General features: G+C 36.2%; 4 protein-coding genes across 16 annotated transcripts; 3 read left to right on the top strand and 1 right to left on the bottom strand.

Annotated features, from left to right (window-relative positions):
- Positions 1 to 985: 985 nt before the first annotated feature.
- LOC140838479 (ras-related protein Rab11B-like) lies at positions 986 to 2,892 on the top strand. The gene is made up of 2 exons (XM_073204823.1): positions 986 to 1,347; positions 2,151 to 2,892. The coding sequence occupies exons 1-2, from the start codon at positions 1,124 to 1,126 to the stop codon at positions 2,581 to 2,583; spliced, it is 657 nt and encodes a 218-aa protein (XP_073060924.1). The 5' UTR covers positions 986 to 1,123; the 3' UTR covers positions 2,584 to 2,892.
- Positions 2,893 to 3,137: 245 nt separating this feature from the next.
- Positions 3,138 to 8,584, bottom strand: LOC140838477 (probable E3 ubiquitin-protein ligase ZFP1). Of its 10 annotated transcripts, none has more exons than XM_073204816.1 (8): positions 8,331 to 8,584; positions 8,137 to 8,204; positions 6,147 to 6,336; positions 5,113 to 5,982; positions 4,613 to 5,007; positions 4,307 to 4,411; positions 4,053 to 4,220; positions 3,138 to 3,511 (listed from the first exon to the last, which is right to left on the bottom strand). In XM_073204816.1, the coding sequence occupies exons 4-8, from the start codon at positions 5,966 to 5,968 to the stop codon at positions 3,365 to 3,367; spliced, it is 1,671 nt and encodes a 556-aa protein (XP_073060917.1). In that variant the 5' UTR covers positions 5,969 to 5,982; positions 6,147 to 6,336; positions 8,137 to 8,204; positions 8,331 to 8,584; the 3' UTR covers positions 3,138 to 3,364. The 10 variants fall into 10 exon arrangements, with proteins under 10 accessions (XP_073060917.1, XP_073060915.1, XP_073060916.1 ...); XM_073204814.1 differs by having other exon boundaries at positions 8,172 to 8,204; XM_073204815.1 differs by having other exon boundaries at positions 6,147 to 6,331; positions 8,172 to 8,204.
- A 9,449-nt stretch (positions 8,585 to 18,033) lies between these two features.
- Positions 18,034 to 20,039, top strand: LOC140838476 (transcription elongation factor 1 homolog). 3 transcript variants are annotated; one of them, XM_073204809.1, is made up of 5 exons: positions 18,034 to 18,172; positions 18,803 to 18,942; positions 19,334 to 19,404; positions 19,686 to 19,707; positions 19,792 to 20,039. In XM_073204809.1, the coding sequence occupies exons 2-5, from the start codon at positions 18,830 to 18,832 to the stop codon at positions 19,880 to 19,882; spliced, it is 297 nt and encodes a 98-aa protein (XP_073060910.1). In that variant the 5' UTR covers positions 18,034 to 18,172; positions 18,803 to 18,829; the 3' UTR covers positions 19,883 to 20,039. The 3 variants fall into 3 exon arrangements, with proteins under 3 accessions (XP_073060910.1, XP_073060911.1, XP_073060912.1); XM_073204810.1 differs by lacking the exon at positions 18,034 to 18,172 and adding an exon at positions 18,192 to 18,417 and having other exon boundaries at positions 18,797 to 18,942; XM_073204811.1 differs by lacking the exons at positions 18,034 to 18,172; positions 19,686 to 19,707 and having other exon boundaries at positions 18,444 to 18,942; positions 19,770 to 20,039.
- Positions 20,040 to 20,470: 431 nt separating this feature from the next.
- On the top strand, positions 20,471 to 24,583 carry LOC140838475 (protein SAWADEE HOMEODOMAIN HOMOLOG 2). 2 transcript variants are annotated; one of them, XM_073204808.1, is made up of 10 exons: positions 20,471 to 20,672; positions 21,492 to 21,577; positions 21,653 to 21,698; positions 21,773 to 21,929; positions 22,040 to 22,090; positions 22,599 to 22,674; positions 22,809 to 22,860; positions 23,431 to 23,574; positions 23,693 to 23,812; positions 24,035 to 24,583. In XM_073204808.1, the coding sequence occupies exons 1-10, from the start codon at positions 20,619 to 20,621 to the stop codon at positions 24,395 to 24,397; spliced, it is 1,149 nt and encodes a 382-aa protein (XP_073060909.1). In that variant the 5' UTR covers positions 20,471 to 20,618; the 3' UTR covers positions 24,398 to 24,583. The 2 variants fall into 2 exon arrangements, with proteins under 2 accessions (XP_073060909.1, XP_073060908.1); XM_073204807.1 differs by having other exon boundaries at positions 22,596 to 22,674.
- The last annotated feature ends 2,277 nt before the right edge of the window (positions 24,584 to 26,860 follow it).

Genomic DNA, 26,860 nt, shown 5'->3' with positions numbered 1-26,860 from the left:
TATTTAAACGAACACGTCCTCTTAATATTAAGTTAATTTTATAAGACATATATTATATTTAGGTTGTCTATGAAAAATAATATTTTTTATGTCAAAAATATTATTTATTATTGTAAATACGAGCATAATTGACACGTTTCGCGGATAAAGATTTATGAGACTGTCTCATAAGAGATCTACTTAGACATCTACTAATATTTCTTTTATAAAAAATCTTTGATGATGGCTAACATTTATATGGTTATCATCTTCTCTAAATATTTTGTTAGCAGAGAATCTTTATTTAATAATACCATTAATTTAAAATAATTACACAAGATAATGGTGAGATAATCTAAAAACTTATGAACAATATTCAATAGGAAGGTAAATATACAATTTAAAACTAAAATATTGGTGTTTTGAAAAAAAAAAGTTTATGCAATTTATTATTACAGATTTTTAAGTAATTATTTTATTAAAATAATTTTTTTTGTTTATACTTAAAAAAATAGAGTGAGTCTCATGTGAGACCGTCTCACGGATCTTAATCTGTTAAACGGGTCAATCTTACCCATATTTACAATAAAAAGTAATACTTTTAGCATAAAAAATAATATTTTTTCATGGATAACCCAAATAAGATATATGTCTCACAAATACGACTCGTGAGATCGTCTCACACAACTTTTTCTCAAAAATGACAATATGAAACTATCCTTTTATATATAAAATAGATCAAAGAGGCCGTGAAGGTGACCACGATAAAACATGTATCGTTGATAAGGACTAAATGTAAATTAACTCCAAATATGTATCGACACCGACTATGATACTTGATTTTTTTAAAAATGTCGAAGGGGTAAATAAATATTAATTAACCAAAAAAGTTTTAGAATATTAATTTTTGAAAGTAGAAAAAAAGAAGAGGGCATGTTTGGTGAAAAAGCGGTTTTTTGACATATTAATTTTTATTTTATGTTTTGATAAAAGGAGCAATTAATTTCTCACCGTGACAATCATTTCATTCCAGCTAGCGTCACCCAACCTCCCAACCCCGCATATATTATGATATCTTAACGTAAAAGTTCTCTATTCTGCGCCAAGATTTACGTGCTTGAGGAGTTCGATCGACTGGTTTAAGATGGCGGGGGGATATAGGGCTGAAGATGACTACGATTACCTCTTCAAGCTGGTCTTGATCGGCGATTCCGGTGTCGGAAAATCGAATTTGTTGTCGAGGTTTACCAGGAATGAATTCAGCTTGGAGTCAAAATCAACTATTGGAGTGGAATTCGCCACGCGCAGCATTCGTGTTGACGATAAGGTGGTCAAGGCCCAGATTTGGGACACCGCTGGCCAAGAAAGGTACATTGGATTTTTTTTAACTGTCGGTAATTATTGTTTTATATATAGTTCCTGCCATCTTCATTTTTTTTATTTCGAAAGTCACTGATGTTTCTATATTGAACTTAGTGAGGGGGCAGCTAGGGTTTGTTAGAAGTGTTTGGAAAATGGTGAGTTTATTTATTTTTTATTCATCTTTTGGGTGTTAAACTAGCTCTAGCACTTCCAAAAAATGGGGTTGTATCTGTGTTTGGTGGGGGTTCGAAGCAAAATGTGATTGGATTTTGAGGATGGAGACTGAATAGAAAATTAAATTTCAAAATGCAGTTAAATCTGCCGCATTTACATGTACATACAGTTTTTAATCAAATGGAACATGTATTTATTTTGGGGTGAAATAAGGAGATGGTTTCTATTGCGGTGACCGAGATCTAGTTGACAATAATGGCCGCGCTTTCGTGGGATAGGATGCTGAGCTCTATTGACACGGACTGTTTTGTAAGATCAAGTCAGCAACTTAGTATCAATTCGCTGGTCAAGTATGAAATAGCTTTCTATTCAAATGTGTAGACATGTACCTTGCATATCATTGAAAATGCCCTTTTTTGTGCCTTCTTGTTATTGTCTAGGATCTCAGGAATTTGTGCTTAGAACTGGGTTTTGATTCTCGTGCAAGTGTGGCCATACTACTGAAATTTGCCTTGTCACCATCAAACAGTGGGAACTTGTATGGTGTTGGTTGAACTAACATTTATTCTCTCAGTTTTGCTGCTTATTTGTTGCATATATGCACAAAAGGCTTATGATTATTTTTCTGCCATCAGATACCGCGCAATTACAAGTGCCTATTACAGAGGAGCTGTTGGCGCATTAATTGTTTTTGATGTCACCAGACATGTCACATTTGAGAATGTTGAGAGATGGTTAAAAGAGCTTCGAGACCACACGGACCAGAACATTGTAATCATGCTTGTGGGCAACAAGGCAGATTTACGTCACCTACGTGCTGTTTCCACCGAGGATGGCAAAGCTTTTGCTGAGAGGGAGAAAACCTATTTTATGGAGACATCTGCGCTTGAGTCGATGAATGTTGAGAATGCTTTCACTGAAGTACTCACCCAAATATACCATGTGGTTAGTCGTAAAGCACTTGATATTGGAGATGATCCTGCAGCCTTGCCCAAAGGGCAAACTATAAATGTCGGGAACAAGGATGATGTTTCTGCTGTGAAAAGGATGGGCTGCTGTTCCGTATGATCACCAACTTGTTGTTAACTTGGCGTTGGATTGTCCTTATAATCCAGGAATGAGACGTCGATGGTTTCATTTGTGCTCGCTACTCTCTCAACACTCAGGTTCTTGAGAGGCTGGTTTCTTTCAATTTTGGAGCTAGAAATGCAGACATTAGCTTTACCCATCTGTATCGTATTGCTCATCGACTCTTGAGAGCTTGTGTTGTATTATTTTCCATTTAGTCTCATCCTTCTGATACTCTAGCTTTGTTACTTTTCGACACCATGCATGTCTGTACACCATTCAGACTTTAATGATTTTAAATCCCGTCGATGATTTGAATGTAATCTAGGTTTTGCACATGGACATGAATTGATTGATTTTAAAAATTATATTTAATTCGTTATTAATTATTAATTTAGATAACTATGTATACATGGTTTTATGTTGGATGCCAAATTCAATACTTGGGAAAGCTTATATTCTTGTAAAAACCGTATTTATCTAGACGGGAATCACCAAAGTAAAGAAGACTAACACCTTATAGAATCTCCACGTTCAAAGTTCAGTACTCGTGCTAAAAAATCATTAGTGTATCTCATATGTAATCTGTAATTTAACTTAACGTTGATGCAGCATTCATGCAATTCAACAAACAATGAGAGCTTGTACAGTTTAAAGGCAGAGACACAAGGCCAGAAATGTTTGGAGGCCCGTCGTGTCTCCGAAAGTATATACATAAATACAACACATGTAGTCCCAATTCAAACACAAGTAGTCCCAATTCAAAGACGGTGGTCCTCTACTATGAACCTTTTGGCTTGCAGCTTAAGGCTGTAGATTTGCATACGGGACAAGTGTTCTTCACGGGCAACCACTTCTCTATGCATCCACTGTGGTATTCATGTCCACAGTCGAGAGTTCCAATGGTTTCTCCGTTCTTGAAATCGGTCTGCAAAAATTACTCAGTTACTTCACTAGTAATAAGTAACAGATTTCATTGGCAACAGGACAATAAAGCATTATCGAAAAAACAAGGAGAGGAGCCCAGGGCTGGTAATAGACTTCAAATTTTTTCACCGAAAATGTAATCCAAGCTCAAACAACATATCTTGTTTGGAACAACATGGCACAAATCCTCTTCTTCCCATGTTATGTCAGCTTGTACATGATAATAATTTGTTCTAACAAAACGCACAAATTTTTGTATCGCAGAGAGGGAAAGAAACAGGAAATCTCCGAGTTCTGTATCATCCGATCCTGCTTTCTATTTGTCCATATTTTGTGGTGAAGAAATGTCCTTATTTGGGGACGCATGCATGCCTAACATGGAGTGATAATAACTAGTAAATAACCTGACACATAACTTATAGTTTTTCATACGGTAGATTTTAATCGCAACCTTGGTTTATTGACAGAAAAATTGATAAGAAGTTCTTGTCACTTGTTGGATAGTTTGATCTAACATCCGGTAAATAGTTTCATAAAAATACCTGGCATACAACGCAGAAATTGATTTGCTCGTCCAGGGAAGCTGCCTCTTCAAGGTTGATACAAGATGCTGAGCATGTAAAAGTTCTCGTTTTCAAATTGTTTCGAATAAATTCTTTGGGCAATCCGGTCCCAACACTCCCTATTTGTTCTCCAAGTGCAAGGAGCTCCTATTATATTAGAAAACGGTGTCATTTCATCACATGTTTGCCTAAGCAAGAAAAAAACAAACATCCATGAACTGCTTCCTGATTACCTCATAAGACATGTGATCTATATCCAAGCGCATATCTATATGCTGATCAACGGAGCCTCCTGCTTCATCTTCATGGTATCCGGGAATGTCGAGTACTGCAACTTCCTGAAAATTGGCAGTCCACGGCAATAATGTTGTTAAATACGGAGGAAGAAAGATAAAGGTGAACCTTAGGACTTTATTAGTGTGTGTGTCTTGTGGTTTGGGGATGGAGGGGTGGGAGGCGCAAACAACAAAATAAAAAATGTTAACTGGTAGAAACCACTAATCCACGCCCACCACCTCCCTCAGGTGTCAAAAACTTACATCTTCTGGCAGAACTCTCAAGTGTGGAAGGTTGTGGTGTCTTGCGTTGGAGTCGAGCGTGATATCCCTCTGATGAGGCTGGTATAGCTGAAAACCTGTTGGTAGACCAGGAACTAGAAATGCAGGCCCAGCATCTATGACACCTTGATAAGGATTGATGGAAGAATTTGAAGCCCTAATTGTCGAGATTCTACGAGAAGAGGTAGCCACTAGTGATGGGAAGTTAACATTGTAACCTCTCACAGCTTGCAAAGGAGGGGTTGGGTGATAGGGATTTGGATGGCCTTGAGGAATGGGAGGATTTAAAAAACCATTTGAAATTATGTTACTGCCCGCCACTTGATAACCTTGTATGCCTATATTCCCTGTATCAACACAAGCCCCATTTACACCAGCTGACATGCCAAGAAATGGAAACAAATGATCCTCATTAGATAGATGACATATTAAATTCAAAATAGCCAGAGAAACGAATTATAAATCCAAAGATAGATTTTTACCACGCACATAAGGTGAATCGGGAGCTTGTGTCCATGGAAAGGTGCCAATATCACTATTGTTTGCACCAAACTGCATGTCCAGCCAAGGATTGCCATGAATCTGGACAGGCGACGCAACATAATTTCTTAACAAATGACCAGTATTATGTGCAAGGGCAGAGTCAGGTCGAATCAAACCAGGTCTGTTCCTCACAATTCGATGAGATCTATTTTCGACCACGGACGCCGGCTCACTCCCACCATATTCTGGTGCCAGAAAAGAAGCAGCATCCATTGAAGTAACATCAGATTCAGCTGGTTGAGCAGATGGAGCGGCAATAGAAGAACTGGGGCCCGCTGAAGCATCGTGATATTGGTGATTTGTCGGAACCCCATCCACAATGTTTCTCTTAAATGATGCTCTGACACCATCCACATATGGTATGTTTCTAAAATAGCCATCTGCAGGAACACCAGCGTCTCTCTGAGAGCTTGAAAGGGACAACTGATCATATGCCCCATGATTCACTGGAACAGGGAACTCCCTAATACCAGAGGGAGGTACCAAGTAAGGATTAAAGTGGCTGGATGGTGCAGTAATGGCTAAATCAAGATTAGAAGTTGAATGCTGAGGCCGGACACTATTGTAGTGAGGCATCCCATAAAATAAAGCACTGTCATGATGTTCAGGGATGAGATGAAAATTTAAATTACGACGATTTTCCAGAGTAGAAGCCACTGAGTGGATACTGGGTTGAGGATAGTTTGCTACACTCCCATAAAAGATGCAAGGTTCAGAATGTAAATGGCTATAGCCTTGAGGATCTGACACCGAGTCATTAACATGACCATTGAATTGAGTGTTCCAGTGCCCCATATCGAATGAGTTTCCTGCATCACTCGCACACTCTTAAATTAGAAATCAGTAATTGAATCAGAATACTCATTTCATTGTAAATATTAAACTCGGCAAACAAAAAAGTGGGTCAATTCACCAGGGATCAACCAACAAATATTGGGCATATAGCAAAGCATACTAAATTCACAAACTCTACCTTAAGAAGATGCCATGGCCCATGGGTTCAACATTGATGTTGGCAGTTGGCACAAATAATAACGAAAACAACTTGCTTTCCCACTGATTCACACTAATAATCACGCACTCCTACACCCCCACACTCAAGACAATAGTACACCCGAAAATGATGTTCGGATTAGGGGACAGAGGAATAAAGTCAATCTACACTGCAAAGGAACACAATTCCAATTAACAGCGAGAAAACAAAGAGCATGACAGTCATGGAAATGAGACGCTGCATCTTGTGGTAGTCAAATAAATATAAAAATGTAAATTTGATGGGGGCACCATAAGATCCAAAAGATCTCTTAGGATGAAAGATAAAAAAAATACGAATATGATATAGAAAGAGTTTCTGTACAATAGAAGTCACAACAGAAAATATCATTTCTCCAGTGTCCAATACAAAACATTCTTCAAATGCTCCTAAGACAAGTTCTAATCCTCTCTCTTCCCCCTTTTATGAAATCCCTCTTATTCTAGCATTTTGACATCAAAATGATTTGTTTTGTTACATTGCAATCACAATTAATTCATTCAACCACGCACATGGTTAAGCGAAGTTGTAAATGCCGACTATTGAGTTTAAAACACGTCTTATTAGCAGATGAAAATGGTCGATAGTGGAAAAAATTCAGTTTCCCCACAAGATAGTTTAAGTTACAAAATTAGGAACTGCCCTTAATAATTTCGGCACATCATATTACATGCTTGTTCTCCAAAGTTTTTATTTGAATCTTGACCCTAAATAGCTTCATGATGATAATGGCAATTCACATTTGAGCAGGAAACAGATTAATGCACAAGCCTAGAGCAAATTTTTAAAACAAAACTGGTAAATTTGTCAAATGAAAGCATTAAGTAATTAAGCTGCATTTGTACATCAAATAAGATATGTTCCATTGAAGATAGAAAATACTTACCACATAAATATCAGTGGCAAATTCAGTTTATGGAGTTATAATTGACAAACCACTACAATAAAATCCCCAACAAACTTGAGACTTCAAACGAAGAGCTACTATTCACAGACGGACAGACACGTGACAGTATGGAAGGGCAGCAGACTTGAAAATCAAGTCAAAGTTTCCAAAATATCATTTGCAGATGAAGAATATAAAATTTGCGACTTTTCATCAAATGTGTGTGACAAGTGAATATCCAACAGAATGTCAACTCTAAACATTTAACTTCTCTATGAAAACAGATACATAAAAAATTGGTACACTGGGAAGGAAAAGAGCTATAAAAGTCCCAAAAAAATTATTATAACAGCGAGAGAGAGAAAAACATAACAGGAATTTGGTCACTATCCAAATGCTCCTCGTATTTAATAAGTAACAATAATCTAATAACAGTAGAATCGCATTGAATAGATGACCAATCCATTCTTCATATGTCTAAAAATAGAACATGGAATTGGGAAGCGGTGGAAAGTCCATTGCCCATGATTAATGGAAACGACTAAGCTTACGTGTTCGTGATTAACTATTTCCACCAACTGTTGTATCATTTAACTATACCGTTACAGCGAATCCCATGAAAACAAAATATAATAAATTTGAGCTAAGTGATAACAGCATAACAAAGCTTTACACACATCAAACAAATACCTCATAATCAAAGACCACGTACTTTGGTAAGAAGAATATAAATGCATCTCCAAAGATTCCAGACATAAAAGTTACATCATATATAATTTCAACTTTGATTATGCTAAATACAGTCATTTATGGAAAAAATTTCTTCGTTTAATTTCATCAAAGTTTCTCTCTTCTTTGATAACCCGACAAACAAGCAAACACATGAATCACAACCAGCATACCCCCTCTCCCTACCTTCAAAAAAATGGTTGCATTATTGACTACCGAAAATGATCAAGAAGTCCCGGTCAATCATGTCATTGAAAACTTATGAGGCGGAACATGAAAAACAATAATTTTTTAAAAAAATCATCTTTGAATCACCAAAAAGTTCCAAGCTTTAGCATGTGTCCACCCACCTTTAATAGATTCCACAATCTAACTTGGAACTCCTGCAAACAAAATAACTGGATGAACATATATAAAATTACCAAAAAAATTGGTGAAAAACCCTAACTTTGAGATACGCTCAAAAAGTCGTCAATGATCATTAAAAATCAAATCAAAGAAAAACCCACCAACAAATTCCCCTAAAAAGACAAATGTATGCATTGCATGTAAAGGAAATTCTGGGCAAACAACAGAGTCAGAAAATTGAAAATTCAGGGGAAAAAGATTATTTTAGATTTTTTAAATATCTGACAATTGATTATATCATCCAAGCGCTAACCAGGTAGAAGGATAATCAAAAAGAGAAAAATTGAGAGATCTGAATAAAAAGAAGAGAGAAGTTGCTTGCAATTTGGAGAGCGACAGAGGAGTTCCAATGGGAAATCACCTGTTGATATTCTTTCAGGAACTCTAATATTTCTTACTTATTATTATTATTAGGCACAATTTTCACTACGTGGCTATTTTATTCGAGGGGGCTTTTCGTGTGTGTGAGCCTTGGAGGCTCCTCCTTGGATAATAATACAAAAATCTTATATGCAAAAAATAAAACTAGATTTTTGTGAGATGATCTTTATTTGTGAGATTGATCAATCATTTTCATATTTCTGATAATAAATAATATTTTCTCATTGATAATTCAAATTGAAGATATGTATCATAAAACTAACTCACGAGATCGTCTCACAAATATTTTTGTGCTGAAAGATAGTGGTTACCTCGTATACTACTTGTTACGTAAAATATAAAAACAAATAAAATTGATATTTTGTGTTAAGGAACATCAGAAACCGACCACACAAGAAGCCATATACTCACACATGCAGAAGATCACAACTCCATCATCTAGAAGCCCCTAGATTTATCTTCCGTTGTAACTAACTTGTTATTCTTTTTTACTCTTTTATCCTTGGTAATTGTAAATATATAACTCTTGTTTTTGATCTAACTGAAATAGAAAAGAGGACTACAATTTACAGAGCCATTTTCTCGTTCTTTTATTTCTCTATCTTGGTATCAGAGCATTAATGGCGGAAGCCACCTTACATGGAGAATCAAGCTCAGTCACAGCATCCAATCTCAACACTAACCTCATGATCTTAAATCCCTCCAACCAAATCAATCCCACCAAACTCACCGATGATAATTTTCTCCTCTGGCAGCTCCAAGTGCTGGCCGAAATTCGAGGACTGGGTCTTGATATGTATCTCGATCCTCAATCACCCATCCCACCCAGCTTCATACCCGGTGAAAATGGCACTGATATTCCGAATCCTCTTCACCTTGCTTGGTCCAGGCAGGATCAACTTCTTTTTTCATTCCTTCGGTCATTCCTTCTGGCCTCCATGACTGAAGGAATTCAGAGTCAGATGATTGGGTGTTCCTCGTCTGCTCAAGTCTGGATTCGAATTTCTACCCTGTTTGCTACTCGCTCAAAAGCGAGAATGATGCAATACAAACTCCAACTACAGACCCTCAAGAAAGGCAGCCTTAGCATGAAGGATTATCTTGGCAAAATGAAAAATTATGTTGACTCACTTGCTGCGTGCGGGCATCATATATCAGATGATGATCAGGTTCTCTACATTTTGGGTGGTGTTGGAATGGAATACGACTCGGTCGTTGTTCATGTCACCTCTCGAGTCGAACAAATTTCCCCTTCAGAGGCTAGTGCTCTTCTTTTATCTCATGAAGGGCGTATTGAGTCATACACTATCAATATGGATGGCACCACACCTACAGCCAACCTCTCTACTTTCACTCCTGGCAAAGGTCGTCCATCATCATCATCTTATAGCTCTCCCTCTCGTGGCAGAGGTCGTGGACGATTTGTGCGGGGTGGTCGACGAAGCTGGTCTAATAGCAACAATCGTCCTATTTGTCAGATTTGTGGATACTCTGGCCACATTGCAGAGAAATGCTATTATCGTTTTGACAAGAAAAAATTCATTTCACAGCCACGAAATTCAGGAAATCACTACACACATCCTTCTTCTAATAAGTCTGAAACACCACTAACTGCTGCAGTGGCTGTGGCGAACTCAGAGAATCTCAATGATGACTGGTGGTTCCCGGATTCTGGAGCTTCTCACCATGTAACTAATGATCTCGCTAACCTGGCTCTCAGTTCTGAATACACCGGCGGAGGTAAAGTTCTCATGGGGAATGGAACAGGTTTGCCTATCACTCATATTGGTTCTTCATCCTTTTTGACTCATGATTCGAACCACACATTATTCTCGAATCATCTTCTTCGAGTCCCTCATATATCAAAAAACTTGCTTAGCGTTAGCAAATTTGCTCAAGACAATGATGTCTATTTTGAGTTTCATCCCTCTTTTTGTGTTGTGAAGGACCTAGTGACGGGAACCACCCTCCTCAAAGGCACCTTACATGAAGGCCTTTATAAGTTCCCCTTGGGCAAACCAGCTAGCTCATCTACTCACTCTTCTACCAACGTGCATACCCCTCCTTTCCCAGCGGTCTATTTCTTCAATCAAGTGAACAAGTTTCACCAACTAACTGAAGTGGCACCCTCAACACTTAATCAATGGAATTATAGATTAGGCCATCCAATGCTTTCCACTGTAAAGCACATTTTATCCAATTGTAATATCTCTTTCTCAAGAAATGAAAAATTTGCTTTCTGCCCATCTTGTGAATTAGGCAAAAGTCATCGCCTTCCATTTCCTTCGTCCTTAACCTGTTACAACAAGCCACTTCAGTTAATATATTCTGATGTATGGGGTCCTGCTTACACCACTTCAACTAATTGCTTTAAATATTACGTCAGTTTTGTGGATGCCTATAGTCGATACACCTGGATATACTTTCTCAAAGCTAAATCTGAGGTGTTCCAAATTTTCCAACAATTTAAGACCCATGCTGAACTACAATATGATACCAAAATCAAAATTCTTCAAACTGATTGGGGTGGTGAATATAGACCGTTAACTCCCTTCTTCCAAAAATATGGGATTCATCATCGTCTCTCTTGTCCACACACTTCACAACAAAATGGTGTTGTCGAAAGAAAGCACCGTCACATAGTTGATGTTGGTCTTTCTCTCCTTGCTCATGCTCACATGCCTATAAAATTTTGGGACGATGCTTTTTCCACCGCCGTTTTTCTCATTAATCGTCTTCCTAATTCTGCCATTCAAGGAGCTGCTACTCTCAAGAAATTATCTAATCTTGACCCAGATTATTCCCTTCTTCGTGTTTTTGGGTGCTTGTGTTTTCCCTATCTTCGAGTCTACAATGCCCATAAACTTGAGTTTAAGTCTAAACCATGCACCTTTGTTGGCCATAGCAACAAACATAAAGGGTATAAATGCCTCAGTCAAGATGGTTGTATCTACATTTCTCGCCATGTTAAGTTTGACGAGTCTTCTTTTCCTTTTCTCGTTACTCATTCTGAAAAATCTCTTCATACAGAGACTTCCAATCTTCCTTTACCAATTCTTCCTGTCACCTCTTCGTTCCACTCTCCATTTCACTCACCCTCCCCAACTCCTGCCCCTCCCAACAACACCTCCGAGATTTCCTTTTCACCTCCAGCACACAATTCAAACTCATCACCTTCCCTCCCTATTTCTTCCCCTGATGAGCAATATGTTCCTCCCTCTACGAATGTGCACTCCATGGTCACTCGGTCCAAAGCAGGTATTTTCAAACCAAAGGTGTACACTTCTCAACTTACATCTATACATGAACCAGCCACTACACATGATGCCTTAGCACATCCAGCTTGGTGTCATGCTATGAAAGCTGAATACAACGCTTTAATCCAAAATAAAACTCGGGTTCTAGTTCCAGCACCAACCAACACACCAATCATTGGATGCAAGTGGGTTTTTAAAATCAAAACACATCCCGATGGAACTGTGGCCCGGTACAAAGCTCGCCTTGTTGCTAAGGGATATTCGCAAACTGCTGGACTCGATTACACTGAGACATTCAGTCCAGTTATAAAGACTACCACAATTCGTGTTGTTCTCACCATTGCTCTTTCTTACGGATGGTCTATTCAACAACTTGATGTTGATAATGCTTTTCTCAATGGTACTCTTAATGAGCTTATCTATATGCAGCAGCCTCCTGGCTTCGAACAACATTGTCATGGTAAACAACTTGTGTGTCAACTGCACAAAGCGATCTATGGGCTCAAACAAGCCCCTCGTGCTTGGTTTGACAAGCTGAGATTTGCCCTGATACACTTGGATTCATCCAATCAAAGGCCGATGCATCTCTCTTTGTTAAACATGCAAAATGTTTGATTATCTATATCTTGGTTTATGTCGATGACATTATAATCACAGGTAACAAGGCTGCTCCAATCCAGGATCTTATATGTCAATTAAATTCGAAATTCTCCTTGAAACATTTGGGCAATCTCTCGTATTTTCTAGGCATTGAAGTCTCAAGGCCCTCTTCTACCGGCTTATTCTTGTCTCAAACTAAATACATACATGATCTACTGAAAAAAAAACGAATATGGACAAAGCAAAATCATTACCCACTCCTATGGTATCTGGGTTAAAACTTTCTTCCAAAGATGCATAATATTTTTCTGATGCAACACTGTATCTTAGCATTGTGGGTGCTCTTCAATATCTCACCATAACACGACCAGATATCGCATACAGTGTGAATAAAGCTTGTCAGTACATGCAAAGTCCTTGTCTTTCTCATTGGAAGGCTGTTAAGCACATCCTTCGTTATCTTAATGGAACCTCAACTCATGGACTTCATCTTACTGCTGCCTCTAAGCTCTCTCTTCATGGTTTTTGTGATGCGGATTGGGCCAATGATCCTGATGACAGGCGTTCAACATCTGGATTTTGCTGGTTTCTCGGCAACTCACCTATCACCTGGTGCTCAAAGAAACAATCGGTTGTTTCCCGTTCAAGTACTGAAGCAGAATATCGTAGCCTTGCAAATGCCACTTCAGAATTACTATGGCTTCAGTCTCTGCTCACTGAACTTCATATTAACAGCCGTGTTTCACCCATCCTATGGTGTGACAATATTAGTACAATATCGTTGACTGCAAATCATGTACTACATTCTAAATCTAAACATTTTGAGTTAGATCTCTTCTTTGTTTGTGAAAAAGTTCTGGCTAAGCAACTCAATGTTCAGTTTGTTCCCTCCTCTGATCAAATTGCAGATGTCTTCACAAAACCATTAGCCTATCACAATTTTCATCGATTTCGATCCAAGCTCAGCATTTTGGACAAACCAACGCTGACCTTGCGGGGGAATGTTAAGGAACATCAGAAACCGACCACACAAGAAGCCATATACTCACACATGCAGAAGATCACAACTCCATCATCTAGAAGCCCCTAGATTTATCTTCCGTTGTAACTAACTTGTTATTCTTTTTTACTCTTTTATCCTTGGTAATTGTAAATATATAACTCCTGTTTTTGATCTAACTGAAATAGAAAAGAGGACTACAATTTACAGAGCCATTTTCCCGTTCTTTTATTTCTCTATCTTTTTGCATGGATGTTATTGTTACTATTGTAAAACATAACATAGAGGTTAAGAGAATTTGGAGATTAATTTAGCTTATCAACCAATCATTTAATTTAAATATCCTTTATTTTGGCAAATATTGAACATAAAAGTTTACAAATTAGTTTATATCCACCTTTGTTGTTTTATAATAGAGCATGGATAATAGATAGAGATTTAGAAGCACACGAAGGAGAGGATGTAAAACCAATTGGTTTTAAAGCAAGTATTAATATAAATTATATTTACTGACAATTAAGGGTGTTTATCGTTCGCTTTGATTCGGTTTTACAATTGTTCATAAAATTTTAGCATGTATGTTGCATGCAATCAAGATCATTGCATCCATCATCATGTTTGGTTTTATGATTGTTCATTAAAAAATTAGTGTTTATAAGGGTTTGTTTTGGATGAAAATTATTTATTATTTTTCTCAAAAAAAATATAATCTCTTTATATTCAATCAAAATAAACAATTTTTTTATATTTTTATTGACCTTCACTGTGACACTCGAGTATGTAATAACTAATTGCTATTAAAACACAGCTATCATAATAATAATCACATGACAATGAATTGTTCAGCGAGTAACACTCACTATATCATAAGTGATTAAACATATCAAAATTGTACATTATTACATCAATAATGAGCACGTAAATGAACATCGTACATGTCAAAACTGTATTTATTATTCTAGATCCACGATAAATAAACATTATTTAAATTGTACTGAGAAAAGTAATAGCAAGATGATTATATAACATGATAGCACTAATAATACCTATCTTTTTACAACTTGTTAAGTTTGCTTTGACTCAAAGGCTCGGATAATTACAATAAAAGGGGCCGCAAACTTTAATTAATTATTGTTAAATTAAATATATAATAATTATATTTTGAAATAATATAATATAGATACCGAGGGATTTAAATAGATGCCAAAGGGATAATCAAGTGGGCCCGGGCCCGTTCACTGATGGCCGATGGCTACTCAATTCTCATTTGCAAAGCTAAGCAGAATATTCTATTATAATAAAAATTTGTGTGAGACGATCTCTACGAGTTTTATTTGTGAGACGAATCTTTTATTTGAGTCATTCATGAAAAATTATTACTTTTTATGCTAAGCGTATTACTTTTTATTGTGAATAAGACTCACTCAGTAATATTAAAAGCACCACACTACACATATATCATATATCGATAGTTATAACGATTATATCATAAGTTTTTTTTTTATTATTCCATAAGATTTTAGATGGAATTTTTAATGTGATTTTGATAAATTGAATTTTGTATCGATTTTTTTTAATATAATATTTATTTTACAAATTTCGTTATGCATATAGCATGATTCATAATTCTAATAATCTAAGTTTTGAGCTGGCAGACCAACAACATAAATTCAGTTGTTATAGATGGACTAAAATTAAATTGTATATTTATTCAAAAACAACAAATCAATTGTATTTTTTAAAAATGTGGATTTAAATATCCTTGTATTTAATTTATGGCTAAAATAATATCATATGATGCTGATATTCATTTGGATTTATTCGAAATCGAAGTTATCGTTCAATTTAGGGATGTATTATTTTCCTTTACTTGCTTGAATTAAATACAAATTTTATGTGGTAAAATATTTGAAACTCTTTCAATGTCTTGACTCGTGGGGTTTTTATTAAAAATAATTTAAATTTTAAATTTTTTTTCAAAAATATTTTTTTAAAAAAAATATGTTTCAAAACTACCTCAATCCGCTGATGAGAAGAGCGGACGCTGCCTACGTGTAGGAGCGTCCATGCTTTGTAAGCGCGGACGCTGCTCCACGTAGGAGTAAGCGCGGACGCTGCACCACGTAGGAGTGTCCGCGCTTGTCATCAGCGGACGCTCCAACGTGGAGCAGCGTCCGCGCTTGGTACCAAACGCGGACGTTGTATTATATTTTTTTTTGTTTTCACTTTTATCGATTTTTCTGCACCAATCGTTTCGTCTTGACCCATTCTTATGTCTTTATTATGTACGAACAAACATAATGTACGAACGATTCCTGAACAATTCACGTGAAAGTTGAGAAAACAAGACTCTGAAAATTTCACGTGAAGACCAATAATAGAGAAACGAGTCCTATATAATTGAAAAATTTTCGATTGAATCAGTTAACAATTCTCATAAATTTTCCCTCACTTCTCTTTGAATTTTTCTCCAATCTCAGTGAAAAATGTCTAACATCGACGTACTCTTATATTTTGGTGATCATGTAGTTAGCAATAATGAATCGATTGAATATAGCATTCCATTTGTTAGACCGATACGAGTATCACGATCCATTAATTTGATGGATTTAGTTGAAGTTGTGCATAAAATGTTAGCAATCGATCCAGCGAATTTTGTTTTGAAGATGTCAACCAAGTATTCATTCATGGAGAGAGCATCTTGGCATGAAATTCAAGTCAATCTCGTTGATGACGATGTTTTACAGTTTATAATGTAATGTGACAATATGCATGTTTTTCATCTGTACGTGGAAGCAAATTCAATTGAGAATAATGTTGTATTTGATGATCCTGAATCGTACGTTCCACATGCATCCGATTCAGGTTTTTGTAACCAACCCGGTACGTCTACATATGGTGGTTTCCAGGAGCAAGAATCTTATGTTCCACAGGTTACTGAAGGACTCGGTAATATGAGTTTCGATGATGTAAGTGGGCCTTGGGATCAAATTTTAAATGTTTCGTCGGAACAAAATAATGTTCCATATTGGCCGAATCCAACATTACATACGAGTGCTCGTTGTCCGGATGAGGCCAATAATGATTATATTTGGAGGACTGATTCTGAACCCGATATATCATACAACGAGTCTGAAGAAGACGATGCGAATGTTGATGATGAAGTGAATATTTTTACGAATCCTGATGAGGGGACATCATCTCGACAACCACCACGTGACACATTGCAGAGGCAGACCGTACCATTTCTGTCAAACACTTCTGAAATACCATCATTTTTCAATAAATTTTTTGGGGAAGAGCATCCTGATTCTGTCGATGTTCCTTGTGGAGAGCAATCAAGCTATTACAATCCGGATAGAGGTGAATTACGCGTCAACATGTTATTTAAAGATAAGAATGATCTTATTGCATATGTGAAGGATTATTCTGTCAGAGTTGTCAGGCGTGAGTACCGTGTCGAGGATAGCACACGCAGTTTGTTGAAGTTACGTTGTAAAAATAATTCTTCTACGGTCATTTGTCGATGGGGACTGCGCGCTTCATTGAAGGCCAAGACAGGTTATTGGAAAATAACAAAATATGGCAGGCCTCACACATGTATATCTACGTCTGTTGGTATAGACCATAAGAACTTGAGCAGTGAGATGGTGGCACATACGCTATTGGGAGTTGTTCGTTGTGATCCTTCGTACGAGATTAAGTACATCATTGAAAATGTGAAAGATAAATATGGATTTCTATTATCTGCCATTTTTGAAAAATGCTGTAGATCTTCTCAACTTCTTCAAAAAATATTGTGCGTAGGAAATGAAATGATAAACGAGAGCACGACAGAGGAAGATAAATGGAGGAAAAAAGAGGATGAGGAAGAAGATAAGAATCGACAATCATAATGCTTGGACCAATCAATAAGGGCCACGTGGCATGAGAGAAGAGGGGACGCTCCACGTTGGAGCGTCCGCGCATGACAAGCGCGGACGCTCCTACGTGGAGCAGCGTCCGCGCTTTGTCACGTAGGCAGCGTCCGCTCTTCTCATCAGTGGATTGAGGTAGTTTTGAAACATATTTTTTTTAAAAGTATTTTTGAAAAAAAATTTAAAATTTAAATTATTTTTAATAAAAACCCTGACTCGTGAGACGAGAATAAACTAATTTTTTTTAAAAAAATTATTTTTATTTAAAATGATATTTTCAATTTTTACGACATGAGATCATATACATGTATACTCAAAAATAATTCATAACATCATATTTCAAATATTTGATACTCAAATATCATATATTAATATCATATTTTTTAATGGCTTCTATCGATTTTTATCCAAAAAAAAATGAGTCATTGATAGCATTATTTGATATACATATTTGGGTATTAAAAAACATATATTATATTTAGTATTCAAATATTATATATTAATATCATATTTACGTTGTTTTATATTAATTTTGATCCGAGAAACGAAGTGAGGAAGAATTGCATAAACATCTTTTTGGTAAATCAGAGAATATAAACACTTGCTTTTCTTACTATAAATCATCTTCCCGTTTATTTATTTCTGTTTAAGTACGGAGTATTATATTTTAAATTTAATGAAATTATATAGCAAAATAGTGTTTTAAGTCAACGCACGCTGAGTTTATCAGCTCGTGAAAATCTTGCCTCCAGCTGCGATCGAGAAATTCGAAGATATTTCTCTTCCTTGTACTGCTCAAATTATTTTACATGAAGTTTTTAGCAATTTTCCATCCGTTTCTTCTTAATATCTTGATTTATCATGGTGCTCGTTGGATATTTTTTTTTAATTATTATTTGGGAAATATTTAGTTCCGATCGTCGTTCTGAATTAGTTTTGTTTGTATGATTTCTTTTACTTGGAAATTCTGATAATCGAGCGTATTGAGTATCAGCGACTCACTTTTTGCCGTGGATTTGGATAATGATTTTAGATTATCAAATTTGCTTTTTATTTTGGATTGAACGATTTTATGGTTTTCTATTGGGAGATTTTCTGCTGTTTAAGTTTCTGGATTAGAATTATAGGATGAAAGTTGGACTCTTTTTTTGGATAAAAAAATTATGAACGAACCTTATGCTGGTATTTTTAATTGTTTTAATTTAATTTAATGAATTATCTCGATCAATTTGAAATTGTAGAGATTAGATCTAGTGAGATTCAATTTCCGCGGGTAATTATGCATATGGGTAACTTCTGCGGCTTACACACCCTTTGGGTGCTAACTTTTTTAGTCTATATTTCCAGGAATTAGTTGTATAGTTGGTGTATCTTGTTTGATACTAAATATCGAATTTTGACTATATCCTTTGTTCCAGAGGAATATACAGAAATTTAACTTAAGCATGGGTAAGAGGAAGTCGAGGGCGAAGCCACCCCCGAAAAAGAGAATGGACAAACTTGACACTGTTTTCAGCTGTCCGTTCTGCAGCCATGGCACCAGTGTTGAGTGCCGCATGTAAGTGGTTTACTAGCTATTTCCAGCTGCATTTGATGGTTATAAAGTCTAGTTGCAAAGAACGGAGATTTTTGGTTCATTTATGGTTAAGCAAAGAACCGCGGCACTAGTCGGCATATAGTTTGATTGCTATATCATGCTTTTTGGAACACAAACCATGCATTAGTTTGCAAATTCAATCCACTCTTTTATTTGATCCCGTTATTCAAGGTGGTAGATTTCTTCAAAAAGGTTGAAAATCGGTTGAAAAGTTTATTGCATTTATGGAATATGTATGCCTGACTGGTGGAAGTTATTAATTGGTCCCTTGCACTAGTTTGTTCTTGCTTGTATTTTCATGAAATTTTTTACCTTTTACCTGTGTGATGAAACATCATTGTTTTCTATCCAGTGATATGAAGAACTTGATCGGAGAAGCTTCATGCCGGATTTGCGAAGAGAGCTTTAGCACCACCATAACAGGTCTGTGCCGTTGCGCAACTCGTAACTGAAAAATTAAATTATTTTACTCTGACACTGTTAGTGTTTAAACCACTTGTGGAACTATGTTATAAAAATACACGAACTTTTATATTTGCATTCTAAAAGATGCTGTGTGTATGTATGGTGACACATTCGGTTAAATCCACACTCACTGTCTTCAATCCCTGCTCCTCCCATTCTCCACTTTATTACTTTTACTTATTGCTTTAGCAAGTGTATTCTGGGATGTGAACTAACAGTTTGTTTCAAATTGTTTGCAGCATTGACAGAAGCAATTGACATGTAAGTAAAATAGATAAAACATCTTCTTGAAGTTTTACAAGTCGTTAGTTTTCATACTAAAGCCATAGAATTATCTCGCAACAGATATAGCGAATGGATCGACGAGTGTGAACGCGTCAATAACCTAGAGGATGAAGAGGGCTCGCAGACGGACTCTGAAGTTCTTCCACCGTAAAATGGCGTTTCAGTTCAGCCCAAGAACCCAATGATTCCGTGTAATAAGACATACATAATCCTGTATATATCGTGTTCAAGTGTTGTGGTGTGAGTCATTGATACTAAACATGCTACTGTTTGAGTAATTTTAAAGAATTATTGAATGCTTTTATTTATACGGATTTTAAATTTGGGCATTTATAAAATATATTTTTACGATGTTTTTTTATCAAATAATAATTTTATAACCTCAAAGGGTTATTTTTTGTACCTAAAAAAAATTACTTTAAAAAAAAATCACAAATAAATAGATCATGATATAAATTTATTGGAAAAAATTATAAGACAAAATACAAATAAAATAAAAAAGAGTGTGTCTCTTGTGAGATGGTCTCACGAATTTTTATTTGTGAGATATGTCAACACTACCGATATTCACAATAAAAAGTAATAATTATAGCATAAAAAGTAATATTTTTTTATGGATTACCCAAATAACTAATCTGTCTCACAAAATAAACTTGTGATATATCTCAAATTTTTGTCAATTAAATATTGTCCTCTTTAATATCTTTCATTTATATTAAAAATATAACAATATCAATTTTTCTAAGAAATGACAATATAAATTCAAAATCAATTCTATGTGAATAAATTAATTTGGGAAGACAGGTGGGTTTTTAAACGAAATCCGATTTACTGGTTCCGCTGGTATTTATTTGAATTCCTTTGAGGAGAGTCGACGGTGGACGCCTATGGGTCGGCCGCCCAGCAACGGAGGCCCCTCCTTCCGCTTCAATGGTGCCGAGGTGATTCACGAAACCCTAGTTTGCTCATCTCATCTCTGGTTCACGCACTAATGGAGCCACATCTTGTTGATTCTGCGCTAGTTTTTTTTTTTCCTTTATAATGGGAAGAACTTTTGCCAAACTATAATTTTTCTCATGCTGTGTTGTGAGTTCCTTGATTTTATTCTCGTTTTTGAAGTATTACTTGGCCTGGTCGATTGAATTTGTGGAATCTAGCTCTATTTTTCGCAAATTTTTTCTATGGGGTTTGTGAATGATTTTTTGTTTGTGTGTTTATGAAACTTTATTGCTTATTTACTTTTCGGTGCACACGATGCTATTTCCGTTGTTTCAGAATCCATCCAGACTTTATAATCTTCAATTAGGGACTGACATGCCACGACGCCTATCTCCATTATAAAAATTTGAAAATTTTTATTTTGCTAAATTTCAAATTTGGGCCCTACCACGCATTGATCCACAAATTGAATGAATTTTGGAATCCAATTCAGGCTACACTATTGTTACATTTTTAACATGTCTGCATCAAGAAGATTTTACCCTCTGTAAGGTTGTGAATCCGTACCTTCTGTTTCATATGCTATGAAGAACAGTGTATGTGAGTATGTTATGTTTTTCACATTTTGGTTATCTCATGAATGGCATGAAATTCATTGCACGTTAAACTGAATTCTGTATCTTCGATGCGACATCTCTGTATTTGTCTCCATTTGTATACCATTACTGAAGATAAAATTCAGCATATATCCCGGTATCTGAATTGGTGAGATTTTTCGGAATTACAATTTGTTGTCTCAACTCATTTTTTTTAATTCAAAGGTTGTGGAGATGGATTCAATTTTGCAAGCACATGGTTATACCGTGCCTTCACGCGAAATACTTGAAGCTATTGCTCAAAGGTTCAGGTGGGAATTCAGTGCTTCTTGCTTAAATTTTTAAATTTTCGAAATGTAATAGTTGTGTTCTTTGTGTTGATATAGTAATACAGCTGAGAGATCTGGGAAGGTGGAAGTTTCAGCTAAACAAGTAATTGACCTGTACCTTGTTTAAGTTTTTCTAATATCTGTAAACTTCTCTATGATATTAATCAAATGGGACAGGTCTGGAACTGGTTTCAGAACAGGCGATATGCCCTTCGAGCTAAAGCAACTAAAGCTCCAGTTCCTGAGCAGGTATATGTACCTTCTATTCCAAAAGACGATCAAGCTGTCACCAGAAATTTGCCCCCGACTCCTCAACCCCAGCCTGTCCACTCAAGTATTGCCACGTCCCTCTCATATTCCAGAATTTTTGTCATTTTCTGTCTTGAATCAGCGTCCTTAAATATATAATTGGTTGATGATTACTTGTATTGTAATTTCATTCAGCTACTGTGAAAAGTGTGCCTCAAGTCACTCATTCTGTGCCTGCTCCATCAGGTAGTGACGTTCAAATGATGGTATTATTTTCTCTTTCTTGTTCTTCTCGGTCTCAATGTTTTAACATGGAATTGTTCTCATTGCCTTTGATCTAACTTTTCATCTTTCTCTTCCCATGTATTTTTATATTTTTTTATGCTAGTCTTGCATTTGAGTTTTCAATGGTGAGTTTCCATTAGGGGCGAATTCAGCTGCAAAAGGGGTAGAAACAAGTCGCAAAATTCAAATATATTTTCTAAGCATATAAGTTTGGCCTTGAAAAGCACTTTTTCGTTTTTCCCAACTAAGATTTTCGGTTGAGACCTGGCATCCATATTCTGTTTCATTTCAATTGTTTTTCTTTCTTTGAAGATACAGGAGTTGTGATGATATATCTCATCTTCCTTTTTCCTCATATAATATGTTTGATCTCGTTTAATTTCATCTTAGTTAAACCTTTCCTTTTGTTATTTCTTCGAGATTGATGTTTACATCCTATTGGATTGATTAAATAGTTATCTTTTAGCAGTACAAAATGCAAACAGGAATGCTTCGGATAATTCTCAGATGGAGTTTGAAGCTAAATCTGCGAGAGATGGAGCATGGTTAGTTTGTTTTGACTTATCCTATTTTTAAAATTAAATAAAATTTTGAGATATTTCATTGGATGATCCAAGGTAACTATCATTTCCTATTTGTGAAGTATGCCAATGCTGAGTGAACGTATTCCTCTTGTCAGGTATGATGTTGCCTCATTTTTATCGCACAGATCCTTAGAGACTGCTGATCCGGTAATGTTTGAAGCTTATACCTTTTCTTTTTTTTTTACTTATAACGAGTGTAAAAATAATTTATTTCTATTGAACATAAAAGATGTATTACAGAGTTTATATAATACGAATATGTAACAACCTGATAAATACAAAATTAAAGAAATAACAACCTGATAAATACAAGATAAAAAGAATATTATCATATAGGGAAATTATCTAGAATTTAGAAAAGTTATCTATCCTTTTACTATGAGGAAAGTTTTTGGCTATTGTAGTATTGTACTACAGTGAATCTTCATGGCTGTAGTCAATTCTTTGTACGTGAACCTTGTGGCTTTCTCATTTCTCTGCATGTCAGCAGGTTCTTGTTTGTAATCATTAGCTGGTCTTCTTTTCTCCATTAAGCAGTCTGTCACTTTATAGGTGATTACTTTTCACGATTCTTTTATCCTTAGAGAATCTGAGTTTTGTTTTTTTCTTTTTCTCGATGAAATATGTTAGGATTCATTGTGCCGCTTCTCCTTGTACTTCCTAAACAGAGTAATTGTACATTAATTCATAATGATGGAATCTAGTTGACAACCTCAGGAAGTTCTTGTTCGTTTTGCGGGATTCGGTCCAGAAGAGGATGAATGGGTCAATATCAACAGGCATGTGAGACAACGATCTCTCCCGTGTGAATCTTCAGAGTGCGTAGCTGTCCTTCCGGGAGATCTGACTCTATGCTTCCAGGTGCACCTTTAGCAGTAGTGCAAACTGATGAGAAAACATCTTGCAGACAATACTTTAATAAAAAGTTGTTCTTGTCAAGATATTCGATGTTGTCCTTAAAGATCTTTCTGTTTTCTAGGAAGGGAAAGAGCAGGCCCTATACTTCGACGCACATGTTCTTGATGCTCAAAGACGAAGACATGATGTACGAGGCTGTCGTTGTAGATTTCTAGTCCGATACGATCACGACCAAGCTGAGGTGTCTAATCGTATCCAACTATTATATATAAGTCGTGCAATCCATTACGATCTCATATTTTTACTGCAACCAATCAGAATAGCACAATGATAAATCTGTTGTTGTTTTGCTCTTGGATCCTGAATCGTATCGAGTGGATGAGTGATTTTTATTTTCCCTAGAAAAAATATCGGAAGGCAAGAATCCATACTGAGTGGTACTTCTTCTCCCGCCCCTTTGTAGGAAATAGTCCCTCTCAGAAAGGTTTGTCGTCGACCTGAGACGGATTACAGGTTGCAGCAACTTCATGCTGGTTCTGCAAATGTGAATCCACAGAAAATCGGTTTCGATCTTCATGTTGCGAATTCTACAAAAATCAGCGTCCCAGATGGAACCCAAAAGCAGCCAAAAACTGAGGAGCACGTAGATGGAGGACGAGTCGTTGCTTCTCCTGTTACTCCTCCTCATGCTCCTGCAACAGTTGAATCGACATTGGTTCCTTCAAGTACTACAGAGACTAGAACTGAAACTGCTGTTGTGAACTCAAATCCTTCAGATGCTGCTACTGTCCCTTGTGGCTCCAATTTAAGCCTAGAGCAGGGGTAGATTAGCCTGCCCTTTGCCGTTTGAACCGTAACTTCACTTTGTTTATCTTCTAGGTTATGGAATGATTTATTTTCTATTTGACATATATATGACCAACGAAGGCACGTGTTCATATAAGCATAACTTAGTGCATTTGTGTAAACTATCAAATAGAATACGATTATGAAATATAACTTCTTGATTGCACGTATGCTTATATGGGCATATTCTACCATACATATGCTGAAACATTAGTCCCAACAAATTTGTACACATGATTATAAATTAAAGGAACTTCTCAAAAAATATAACTACTCGATTGTATGCACTCTACTATACATACACATATATTGAAACATTAAACCCAACAAGTTTGTGAACATGACCACTACTTCCCCCACTGTGCTCTGCATGCCTACGTATCCTTAAACCACTGCTCTCTATACACAGAATGGTAAAAAATTAAAGATAATACACCAAAAACACCCCCCTTCACTAATTAACTAAGTCAGAGTTTGAATATTATGCTTTCTTCTGGTGACTCTAATATAGCAGTAAACGGCAGCGAAAATGGCGGTGACTAGCCCCCCGATAATGACACCCCCACCCGCCACAGATCTATCCGAAGAGTGATGCTGCCCCATTTTCCTGCTCTCTGGAGCTTCCGCTGTCGCACTCGTTTTTGTCTCGTGATCATCCGCTTCGTCCTCCGATAAAGGTAGTCTCTTTTCTTGCGTTGGTGGATCCGCTATACTGCCCTTGGTAACCGGGTTTTGGAGCAGATTTCGGGCACCGCGGAGTGATTTGTCGGGCTTCGAATTTGCTGGAGATGAGTCTGCCAGTTGATACAGCATCACAAATACCACTGAAAAGGTGATCAGAACGAGTAAGAATTTGGCCATTACTTGTTTGATGAATTGCCGATCATATATAGAAACAAAAATCAGCCCTTTTATTTTGGACGAAAGGTGTTTGGTTGGCTCTTGTTTACTGTAACGGGCAGGCGGGTGGTGTGAAAAATCTGTCAGCAAAGAACTTTGCTGTGGGAATCTGAGGCGTGTTAGTGTATTTATAGAGAAATTGAGTGGAGTGGTCTAAAGAATGTGCTAGCTGGGTGCTGCTGGTTCAATGAAAACAAGGTACTTTCCTAACACATTGCTATGACCAGTGGTCAGCCTTTACTGTGTGTATCTGTCTCTTTTTCGACAAAACGCGTAGTTATTTCTATCAGTTCTATCGTAGTTACTTGTATTTTTTGGGTAAAATTGTGTGGACGGACCGCCCCGTTATCTTTGTGAACAATTCTATTTTAGATATCCACGAAAAATTTACTTTTATGTGTATTTTTTATATTTCGAGGAATGACTGTCTGATAAAAAATTCGTGAGATCCTCTCCATATTTTTTATATAAAATTTATTAACGGTAAAAACTTTAATGTACATCATATTATTAATTCAAGAGGTAAAATTTTAATGTCTTTTGTAAAAATATAGTATTACTTTAATTAAGTCACTATGTTAAATATTCTTTGTTTTTGTATAAATTGTCGGTTCAATTCTGTCTATTTATCTTTTTCTATTTATTTATTTTAAAAATATAACAAAATATAATATCACTATTCTCATGATTACATTGATCATAAAAAAAAATTAATCTCGTGCAGAAGTTTATATAATGTCTGAAATAATACTTAGAATGGATCAAGTTGTAATTGCACATTATTTAGATGGCCCCTATCTTTACCAATATATAGTTAGAAAGGAGTCGGTTGCTTCATTAAATCTTGAATATGATGCAGTTGGGGAGAATCTGTTTGCTGGGACAAAAAAGAGTGTAATATATCCATCGGAAAATTTCTCCCCGACACTCCTTAAGATTGATGGTTAATCGGACGGGTTTTTTGTTAATAAACCGTCTCGGTTTGGACTTGGTTTTTTTATCATGAGCCACCCCTAGTTTCATGCTAATCGACCCGGTCTAAAATCGAGCTTCGTCGTTAATAGCATGCATTTATTTTTTATTTTCTCTATTACATGATTGCCGATTTCATTGGAAATTTATTATTGGAATATTGAACGTCAAGAATAAATGGAATATCAAATTTATACCTGTATCTCTAAAGAACTGTACATTTATATATTTCCCTCAATTAAATTAAATTAAAGTATACAGCTTATTATATTCCGACTTGCAAAACAAAAATTAATGAATGATAGAGAGAAGTGATTAATGGACAAAAGAGTCGCTCGTGAGTAGTCGAACGTTGCAGCTGTCATCTTGCCTAGGTTGTGACCCCATCTAATTAATTGCCTTTGGGTCGGTTGTAATATATCACATAAATGTATCGAATTATTAGCTTTGTATACATGCAGAGAGAGACAACGAAAATAGTTTGGGGATGGTGAGATTATATAGGGATTTGTATGTGATGACGGAGTATATGATGACCGTCCGTCCAAAAAGAAATGGGACCTAGACCCGA

The sequence above is a fragment of the Primulina eburnea genome, chromosome 8, assembly GCF_022965805.1.
Source record: "Primulina eburnea isolate SZY01 chromosome 8, ASM2296580v1, whole genome shotgun sequence".
In the NCBI taxonomy this organism is placed as follows: Eukaryota; Viridiplantae; Streptophyta; class Magnoliopsida; order Lamiales; family Gesneriaceae; genus Primulina; species Primulina eburnea.
The sequence above is the reverse complement of the archived record's forward strand: the minus strand, read 5'-3'. Positions and strand labels throughout refer to the sequence as shown.

What these genes read in the sequence shown, in the direction of transcription:
- LOC140838479 (XM_073204823.1), top strand. Translation starts at nt 1,124, where the DNA reads ATGGCGGGGGGATATAGGGCTGAAGATGACTACGATTACCTCTTCAAG. An exon ending in GACACCGCTGGCCAAGAAAG is followed by an intron (nt 1,348 to 2,150) that starts GTACATTGGATT and finishes TTCTGCCATCAG; the next exon opens with ATACCGCGCAATTACAAGTG.
- LOC140838477 (XM_073204812.1), bottom strand. Translation starts at nt 5,968, where the DNA reads ATGGGGCACTGGAACACTCAATTCAATGGTCATGTTAATGACTCGGTG. An exon ending in TGAGAGTTCTGCCAGAAGAT is followed by an intron (nt 4,412 to 4,612) that starts GTAAGTTTTTGA and finishes GCCAATTTTCAG; the next exon opens with GAAGTTGCAGTACTCGACAT. An exon ending in ATTTCTGCGTTGTATGCCAG is followed by an intron (nt 3,512 to 4,052) that starts GTATTTTTATGA and finishes TAATTTTTGCAG; the next exon opens with ACCGATTTCAAGAACGGAGA.
- LOC140838476 (XM_073204809.1), top strand. Translation starts at nt 18,830, where the DNA reads ATGGGTAAGAGGAAGTCGAGGGCGAAGCCACCCCCGAAAAAGAGAATG. An exon ending in CTTTAGCACCACCATAACAG is followed by an intron (nt 19,405 to 19,685) that starts GTCTGTGCCGTT and finishes AATTGTTTGCAG; the next exon opens with CATTGACAGAAGCAATTGAC. An exon ending in TTGACAGAAGCAATTGACAT is followed by an intron (nt 19,708 to 19,791) that starts GTAAGTAAAATA and finishes ATCTCGCAACAG; the next exon opens with ATATAGCGAATGGATCGACG.
- LOC140838475 (XM_073204807.1), top strand. Translation starts at nt 20,619, where the DNA reads ATGGGTCGGCCGCCCAGCAACGGAGGCCCCTCCTTCCGCTTCAATGGT. An exon ending in CCTTAGAGACTGCTGATCCG is followed by an intron (nt 22,861 to 23,430) that starts GTAATGTTTGAA and finishes TGACAACCTCAG; the next exon opens with GAAGTTCTTGTTCGTTTTGC. An exon ending in ACGATCACGACCAAGCTGAG is followed by an intron (nt 23,813 to 24,034) that starts GTGTCTAATCGT and finishes GCCCCTTTGTAG; the next exon opens with GAAATAGTCCCTCTCAGAAA.